Source organism: Nanorana parkeri, unplaced genomic scaffold (genome assembly GCF_000935625.1).
Source record: "Nanorana parkeri isolate BGI_ZX_2015 unplaced genomic scaffold, ASM93562v1 scaffold626, whole genome shotgun sequence".
NCBI lineage: Eukaryota > Metazoa > Chordata > Amphibia > Anura > Dicroglossidae > Nanorana > Nanorana parkeri.
This window is the reverse complement of record NW_017306894.1, coordinates 678,360-687,816: the sequence shown is the minus strand read 5'-3', so window position 1 is coordinate 687,816 and position 9,457 is coordinate 678,360. Positions and strand designations below refer to the sequence as shown.

Here is a 9,457-nt window from a genome sequence, read left to right as displayed (position 1 = left end):
TCTTGAACATTTAACTGATTCTGCTGTTTTGCTGATACTCGCTCCATGGCTCTGAGCGCCAGCAATCATCCCACGTTCAAAGGCTGTTAAATCGCGTTGTTTACCCATATCTTCAGAAAAAAATCACTTCTACTGTCGTGGTAAACAACCTTCTTCCCTATTTATAATGGTCTGGCCCTCGAGCAACTTCAGCGCCAAAATATAGCTAATCTGCCTACAAACGTCAGGTGGTCATAATAATCTGGCCACTCAGTGTATATAGCAGTACAATGTATGGGATGGTACAAAAGTACAGATGGAATGTGCGGAGTTCTGGCTTTGACTGACTAGTCGATGAGTGGTCACACTCAGACAAAGGCCGGTTCCCCCAATAACATGGATACTCTTCTCTTTTCATTCTCCTTTGTGCAATATTTAATTATAAATGCAGCATTTCATGTTTGAATTGTAAGAATCTTCAAAGTAGAATGCCAGCCTTGATTATTTTCTGGGAATGACACGTAGGTACCTACGCACCCTCACATACTAGAAAATCCTCCACTATTTTTGAAGAATTTAAGACAAAAGGTAAATCTTTCAGGAAGCAGTTTAGGCGCAAGTAACATTTCAAGATGTTCCGTATAACATAGCAGATCTTCCCCTTTTGAGTTCAGGTCCACTTTAATGGCTTTGGTGGGTGGAAGGAGCTGGGGATTAAGGTTGCTTGCTGTCAGAGGCCTATGAGAGATAACAAATGCACCAGCTTGGCAGCCAGTGGACTGACCCTTTAACTGCAGGCACAGTCTTGGGTTAGCAGGTTCGGGACAACCTCATAACGAAAAGAGAAGCCTCCATCAGTGGTGGTGGTTACTCTCAGCGGCTTCATGGTGCTGGGCAATGCGGCACAACAGTTCCCCCAGTGGAGAGCAAGGCTCAGGCCGTGGCTAGGTGAACAGGTGCCATGGCAATAGTGAAACTGGAAGCTGCCAGGGTACACAATCCATTGGTTCCAGCCTAGTTCCTCGAACGTTATGTTTATAGAACCCCGATGACACTGTGCACTATCTGCTCCCAATGCAGGAGGCCGCTGTAAAAGCTCTAGAGCAGATGGAGACCATGGAATGGTCGATCTGCGACCACGTTGAGCTGGAAGAGTATGGAACATAAGGAAGGGAGTATTTTCAGGCTCATCTGAACATGGACAATTTGGACAATGTACCAGCAGCACAAAAAGACTCCTGGTCAGGTAACTGTGGAAAGCTGGAGCCAGGTAAAAGACAGTCCAGTCACCCATCTTCTGCACCTTGATAGTTTCCACAGTGACTGTTTTTTCTTCAGAGAGTATCTGGATGTCCACTTGTAGGGTCTTCTCTTTATTGCCACTGTTTAACCTGTCACCTGTCTTAGGTTTTCCACCATTTGAAGAGTTGCTGGGTGTTAGTTTTTGCCCACGGTTAGGAAATTCTGAACTGGGCTCTAGCACTCCCTGTCTGGGCATGGTCTGGTGCAAGGTAGACTTGTCCATCATGGATTTTCCAGTAAAAAACCAGAACTGCACTGATGAGACTCTACGACTCTGGATGTGAGTGGAGGGGCGGAAGACATATGTGTAGCTATTTCCACCTTCAGTTTTGAGAGTTTCAACATCTGGAGTCTCACAAAGAACATCTGTAAGAAAAAGAATGCAATTCAGTCCCGGATCATTACCTCTTAGACATCCTTTGTGTTAAAATAGCATTTTCAGGTGAAAACGCCAGCAATGCCAGCCAACAAATTTACCATTAGTTCAATAAAGTCATGGTGATTCAATTAGTTGGGTCCAGAAAAGTTTTGGAGCACAACATCTAGTTCCTTATGGCGTTGGTCATGTTGGAGACTCCGAAGGTATAATGACCACGTGAAAGGTGCTAAAATAATCACCATTTCTTTTTTTAAGACGAAGGATACTTGAAAAGCCAACTAATTTCTAAAGGTTACTACCCATTACACATATATAGTACAGCGGCTATTCAATTCTAGACATGTGCGATTCGTTGCGTTCTGAATCAAAATTCGGACGAATTTTCGGAAATTTGGACATTCGGACGCATCCGAATCCCAATGTATCTGAATGTGTCCGGATCCGGATTTCGGTTTCCGAATTTCAGATCCCGTCTGAATTCCTTTCAAAAACGAAACTGAATCGGACATGTGATTTCAGATGTGTTTTTCCGTTTAATGCATCCGAATGGGTCTGAACATACATTTTCGTTACTGCAACACGGGAGCCATCTGATTGGCCAGAAAAGTCACGTGCCGTAAAACAAAAATTTGTGTTCAGTATATACACATATCATCCGAAAATAAGACCTACCCCGAAAGTAAGACCTAGCACTATTTTTCAAGATTCCTGTAATATAAGACCTACCCCGAAAATAAGACCTAGTTTGGTGGTAGCATGTGAGGGGGAACTTGCAGGAGAGATGGTATCAGCCTGCAGGGACATACTGTATCAGGGGATGACAGGGGACTCCCTCGGGTCACCGCAGTGATAGGGAGCACTCCAGTACCATACTTCACCAACTGCTGTCCCCCTGAAGGCACTGCTTAATGTAATGGTACTGTACTGTACTGTAATGTGTACCGGTAAATGGTACCGTACTTTACCTCGCTGTCCACTGTCTGATGTCCTCACTGCTGCACCGCTGGTACCACTGTCCCTGGTGGCAAAGGAAGCCGGCGCTGTAGAAAGCAAGGCTGCGGAGGCGGAGGGAGCAGAGCCGCATTAGCCGATATTACTCTATAGCGCCAGTTACTGTGACAGGCGGAGTGATATCAGATAACTTTAGATTGTTGTACATTTTGTTGCACATTAAAAACAAAATAGGACATCCCCTGAAAATAACACCTAGTGTGGTTTGTGGGGGCAAAAAAAATAAATAAGACAGTGTCTTATTTTCTGGGAAACACGGTATTACTAAAGCTGAGGCTCCCAGACCCGAATGGCATTCAGGAGCTACCAAATGCAATTCGGAAATTCGGATCCTGAATGGCATTCGGGTCTGGGAAATTCAGCTTTAGTATTAATATCTGTATATGGTTTTCTGTTTTACTTGCAACGAATATTTGTAAACTCATCCGAAACCAACAAAATTCAGATTTCGGCCGAATCCGAAACCCGAACCGAATTGAATTTCTGATCCGAACCCCGAATTCCAAAATAACGAAATATCCGAACCGAACTGAATTGTTCCGCAGCTTACATGTCTATTCAATTCCACCCAGTTCTCATTGCTTTCTGGCTGCCATGCTGATTCAGTGGCTTCAATACCATTTGAGCCATTGACCCAGAACAAGCATATAGATTAGGAGATGTGACTTTGCTCTGACTCTGCTGATCTGCATGCTTCTTCTGGGTTAGTGACCCCAGGGGCAGCCAGGCTATTAGCATTTTCAGAAAGAATTGAGCAATGGCTGTATTTTTCTCAGAGCAGGGTTTCTAAGCATTAAACATCTGATAACTGCAGAATCTCAGCATGACACTGCTGGTGTAATTGTGGGCAGGAGACCACATTGTCCACTGGAGCCAGCATTAGGGTGACCTCTAGTGGTGAGTTTGTATAACTACACTAGTTACATCTTTTAAACCTTTAGACCAGTGTTTTTCAACTTACAAGATATAGGGGACCTCAGCTGTGGCCCCTGACTGCTCCAAAGGGCCACACATAATATTCAGTAGAATATTGTCAGAAACTTCAGACATACTAGGGGAGAAGAAGAAGAGATTGCAGACATGAAACAGCGGTGGTCGGAGACTGGAGACACACTGCAGGAGAGAGTCTGCATGAGACTGCTAGATCACTGTCATAGCCTCCTTCTAAATGAATGCTTCCACTACTGACTGCTCTGGTAGGCAAAGGGCACAACAAGCATCAAAGTGGCACATGTGGTCCTTGGCTACCAGGGATGTAGAGCTTGTCAACACAGGCTTCAGCTTGTACAAGAACAGTGTGTAAAGCAAGGCTTTGAAAAGCGATGCAAGCTCTGAGCAACTCTGTTGGAGCTTTTAAAAAGAAAACTTCAGTTCCAGTGTGAGGCTGTTAAACGTAGATCTTAATGGGAGCACATTAGCACAAAGAGAACATAGTTCCTATGCCTATAGGTCCCTGGTGCCCGCTCTGTGGCCAGTTGCTAACTGTTCTGCAACGGTTGGACTCCGGCAGTCTGTAGTGGGATTGGGAGCATTGATTTTTAAAGTTTTAATAACAGTGATCTCTACTAGCCTTATGTAACATGTCTCCGGTCACTCGCTGTCTTCTTCTGCATCATATCTCCAACTTTAAACTGTAGACTGTTTACAGTTTCTAACCATCATCTCCCTCTAGTATGTCTCCATTCTCTCCACCATTACATATACTGTATGTTATCTGTGGCCCTTTGCTGATATCAGGGACCACAGTTGAGGTCCTCTATACCTTGTATGTTGACCACCACTGCTCTAGGTCAGCCTTTCTAAACCAGGCAGCTGTGGCACCCTGGGGTGCCTTCTGGCTTCCCCAAAATGTATCACCCAGCGTCATGCCTCTGATGTGAAAAGAGCTCCTGATGTGAAGGGGGACTTCTGATGTAAAGAGTGTCAGAGGGGGTGACTCTGATATGAAAGGAAGGGGCTCCTCATGTAAAGGGGGACTTTGATGAGAAGGGGGCTTCTGATGTGAAGATGGGCTCCTAGTGTGAGGGGGGGGTTGATGTGAAAGGGCTCCTGGTGTGAAAGAGGGGGAGACAGATGAGAAGGGGGCTTCTGATGTGAAGAGGGGCTCCTAGTGTCAGAGGGGGCGACTCTGATGTGAAAGGAAGGGGCTCCTAATGTAAAGGGGAACTCTGGTGTGAAAAGGGGGACTCTAAAGTGGAATGGGGAACCCTACTTTTCTTATGTTTTTGCATGGGGACCCCTCCCCTTAAAATCCATACCAGACCCCTATCTCGGATAAGGGTCTGGTATGGATTTTGGAGGGGCCACAAGTCTTTGTTTTTTACATTTGTACATTTACGGTTTTTAAATTTAAGACTGGGGTGCCTCAAGATTTTTTAAAGGGTGCCATGAGAAGTGCTCCTCTAGGTAAACAATTAGATGGCTTAATTAATCAAATGTTAGATTCTATTTAACCACTAATTATTTTAGTTGTGATTGCATGCGAGTAACTGAAACACTTACACCCAGGGAGGTGAGGAACTGCTTTAAAAAGATTTTAGTTGCTCCTATGGGTCTATGGCACATGTCCATAGACCCATAGGAGTGGCCTTCGAAGTGGCCCCAGCCTAACCAATGTAACAATACAAAGTAATAAGAATAGGAATGAGGAGACTGCTGATCTGCCCTCACAGACTCATGCGGTTTGCTGTGTGTTGTACTTGTATGTCTGCAAGGAGAAAGATCCTTCTTCTGCACCTCTATGAATTACAATAAAAGAAGGATTAAGGCAGAATGGGGCCAAAGGCAAGGCAGCGGCTTTTCCCATACCTTCCATTGACATTAATAAAGATTGCATTAGGCACAGAGAAGCTCTCCTATTTGCATTATCTGTACTGGGGTAGCTTCAATCAGGCACCAACTGCCTAAAAGTCCATCATTCCCTTGCAAAACGACAGGTAGCTGAACAGCTTTGCCCAATTACTCTATCCTCCTTATTTAGTGCTGGAGCATGAAGGTTGTAGCTGGCCCTAACCACACCAAAAGCAAGCACAAATAACAAAAAAAAACCAAAAATAGGTAGCAAAAAATGTTGAATCTAATCCACCTAAAATGATGCTTCAAAATTCTCCAGCTTCTTTAGCTGCAGGTTGAGACTGTGTAAGAGCAGGAGTAGAATCCGGCCCTATTACAGTGACATAGACACCTGTCCACCTTTGTGTGCTCCAGCTTCTCACAATATATATTCCATTATATAGAACAGCATTTCTCAACCTTTTATCAGTCACAACACCCTTTAAAACTGTGCAAAATCTTGAGGCACCCCGGTCTAAAATGTAAAATAAAACAACTGGAAAATAAGTGGCTCCTCCAAAACCATACCAGACCCTTATCCCAGATAGGTCTGGTATGGATTTTAACAGGAAACATTACCCAAAATCACAAATAAATGGGTTCCCCCTTCACATCAGAATCACAGCTTTCAGATCCCCACACACACACCCCCACATACACACACACCCCCACATACATACTTTAAGGGCTTGTTCACACCAAATGCGGATCAGATCTGCATGAGTTTCTGCACATACAGTGCAGTGTGTTTTTGCCGCGTTCCGGGGCGTTTTTTAAAAAAATTGTTATGTTTTAGCCTAAAATGGGCTTTCAGTGCGTTCCAGGGCATTTGCATGTGTTTGTGATGCGTTCCAGAGCAGAAAAAATTAGGGCATGCTGCAGTTTTTCCACATACTCTGGAACTGAACGCTCTGGTGTGAACTAGAGCCCAAAATACCATTGGAATACATTGGGTGCATTTTTTATGCGTTCTGTAACTGCTCTGCTCTGCATCTGCTCCGCACTTGGTGTGAACAAGCCTTATGAGCACTCTTCACATCCGAGTTCCCCCTTCACAGCAGAAGCCCCCCTTTCACATCCGAGTTCCCCCTTTTCACATCAGAGTTCCCCCATCACATCAGAAGCCCCCCTTTCACATCAGAGTTCCCCCTTCACATCTGGGACCTCCTTCACCTCAGAAGCCTGCCTGGACCATGGAAAGGTATAACCCTGTGCGAAAATTTTGAGGTGCTCCTGAGGAAGGCAGAAGGCACTCCAGTGTGCCACGGGACCCTGGTTGAGAAAGGCTGATATAGATTACATATAGAATGCAACAGACAGAGTGGGAAGCCCTCTCTATGGGCACAACTAATATGTAGACCCGGGTACTGGACACAGGAATCTCACTAACTGATACCCTGAGATAGATAAGAATCCCTCATATGATTTAGCTCTCCGGAAGTATACAAAACACTAAAATTTTAGTTTTGGGTAGACCAACCCTTTAATGCTTCTAATTTCTCTTTCCAAAACAAGTTCTGTAATCTCATTTACCAACCTGAAGTGGGGAATAAGATGACCTGCGAGGTGTCCTCAACGACAGCAGAATATTTTGGGCTGTGCCTCTTACGTAGAATCCTCATTGGAACTTTGGTAGGTATTTGGGGCTTGTCCAGTGACCCTGGAGTCAAGGCAGCAGGTGGCGGGGGTCCCAGTGCCTCCATAATTTGCACCTTCACCTTGTCCAGGATGAATTCGCGATCACCATCTGGGATCTCACAGCTCTGCCCCATCCTGCTGCACAATGGAACCAAAAAGAGGAGCAGCACCAATCTAGAAGACATTCTGGGGTGACTTGTCCTCCTACAATTACTAGGGTCCTCTCAGTTCTCTGTCTCTCAGCCTCCGTGTTTCAAGTAGTCCTTTCTCCTTTGGGTTCTGACCTTCTCTCGCACAAATGCAACTTTGTTGCAATTCTCCTTGATTTGTCTTCCTCTAGATATCTCTCCACTTTCCTGTCAACATGTGACTTCTCATGGCTCCCTCATACATGTCACCTCTCTGTAGGCTTTTTGAACTTCCTATATTATGGACAGTTTTCTGAATGTCTGCCGAGAGCAGTGTTAATTTCTTCTTGTCTGTGTTGACTTGGGATGTCTCAGACAGGAGTGCCTTCTTGACGTTCCTCCAGTGTATTATCAAACTTGGCAGCCAGGAGAAGATGGGCACACACACAATATTATCTCCAGCCTGGAATGTATTGTCTAGCCCAGGGATAAAACTGCGATCAGGCTAGGCTGACCCGTCATTTCACACGGGAACAGCCCCCCCTTGTTCAGAAAAGGCCTTGGGCCTTAGGAACGACAAGTAAGATAGGTCAGCGATAATGGAACATAGCTAGTCTATTGCTAGTAGATCCATAATGCTCTTAGGTAGGACAGCAGCAGCTCAGTGGGGAAGGCTCATGGCCATTGACAATTGTAAACTGAGCGAAGCATGCAGCCCAAATATTACTTTTGACACGCCTGGTCTATGGGCAACTGTACTGGAAACATCCAATACAAAGAAGCAGTGCTGGCTGGCTCTGGGTCCCCAGCCTAGCCCCAGGGTCACTGTGCTCCCTGCTCCCTCAGGCATTTGTCCACCAAGTCAGTTCAATTGCAAAATGTATTATTTGCCAAAAGCGCCATTTTAGTGCCGATACATCGGCGCATCCCTGCTTTCTTTCCTGCCCGTTGAGCGCTGCTCTGTGTCCCAGCGGGGAGGAGAGAAAGTGTGACAGCCGGCCGAGCGCTGCGGGAGGAAAGTGCTGTAAGCGGCCGGCGACTCTCCTCCCACACTGCTCAGCCTCCAATCACAGTTCGGCAGAGCGGTGTGTGGGTGGGGACAGCGCTGTCACAGGAGGCTCGCTCAGCCTCCTGTGACAGCAGTCAGGATGGAGAGCAGTACAAGCAGCGAGAGATCAGTGATCGCTGAGTGTTTGTACATAATTGAGGATATGGTATGTTTACTATATCCTCAATCATGAATGAATGGGAAGTGATCTACATCACCTTCTACATCACCTCCTGTTCATTCATAATTGTAGTTATAGTAAACACACTCTGTCCTCATCCATCATCATAAAAATAAAAATAAAAAACATTTTGGGTTTCGGCCTGACAATTTTTTTTATTTCGGTTTTGAAATTTCCATTTCGGTGCACGTCTAATTTCATATTCATGTGGGATGCAGCAGCTGTAGAGAGACTTCCTTGCTTCGTTCAAGTTTACCTTTCAGTGACTTTCCAAGTCTTCATAATGCATTTCTGATATGTCACAATATACAGCAACTGTATAATTTTTCAACAAAGCTCTGCCTTTAATAATGAAAAAATACTCTTTAATCTCTAGTTCAGTGACTTTGCCTAGGGTGGGATGACATCCTCAGTCTGCTGCAGGAAGGAGGGAACATTTCCTCGGTCTCCCCTTCCCCAGTGATCAGACTGCACATTGTAAATTTGCAGCAAGTCACAAGGCAAGGGGCTGGTCTGTGTCAGACATTTGTCCATGATCGTGTCATTTCAGAGCTGGCATCTCAGTCCAGGAAGTAGATGAAGATCATAGATGTCTATCTAAGAGTATACCAACTGATTCTAAACAGGAGGGGAGTGTTAGAATACACATTATTGTATCTATAGCAATAACTCCTGCAGTATACAATTTCGGTCACTAGATGTCAGTGTTTATAAGTTCTGTTATACAGTATCTATGGTATACTCTGTTGTATTGAATAAGATAGATAATAAAGCTGTGGCTTCCTTCCTGTTTTTGCCAAGCCCTGTGCAGCATGCATATCAGACTGTGTGCTTGTGTTTCTCTGTGGGGCTGTGCAAGAAGTTCCAACAGGGAGAACAGAGGAAAATACCAATAGACACACAAAACAAGGTGTAGTAGCACTAATCTACCACTAGATGTCAGGCGTATACCGCAACAT

At 45.0% G+C, this 9,457-nt stretch overlaps 1 protein-coding gene across 1 annotated transcript; it reads right to left on the bottom strand.

The window, feature by feature from the left end:
- Positions 1-766: 766 nt before the first annotated feature.
- On the bottom strand, positions 767-7,275 carry INHA (inhibin alpha subunit). Its single transcript, XM_018563034.1, has 2 exons — positions 7,041-7,275; positions 767-1,647 (listed from the first exon to the last, which is right to left on the bottom strand). The coding sequence occupies exons 1-2, from the start codon at positions 7,273-7,275 to the stop codon at positions 767-769; spliced, it is 1,116 nt and encodes a 371-aa protein (XP_018418536.1).
- Between the last annotated feature and the right edge of the window lie 2,182 nt (positions 7,276-9,457).

Excerpts from the sequence above, each read along its gene's own strand:
- INHA (XM_018563034.1), bottom strand. The coding sequence starts at position 7,275 with ATGGGGCAGAGCTGTGAGATCCCAGATGGTGATCGCGAATTCATCCTG. Across the intron at positions 1,648-7,040 it reads CATCTTATTCCCCACTTCAG|ATGTTCTTTGTGAGACTCCA; the intron begins GTTGGTAAATGA and ends TTTTTCTTACAG.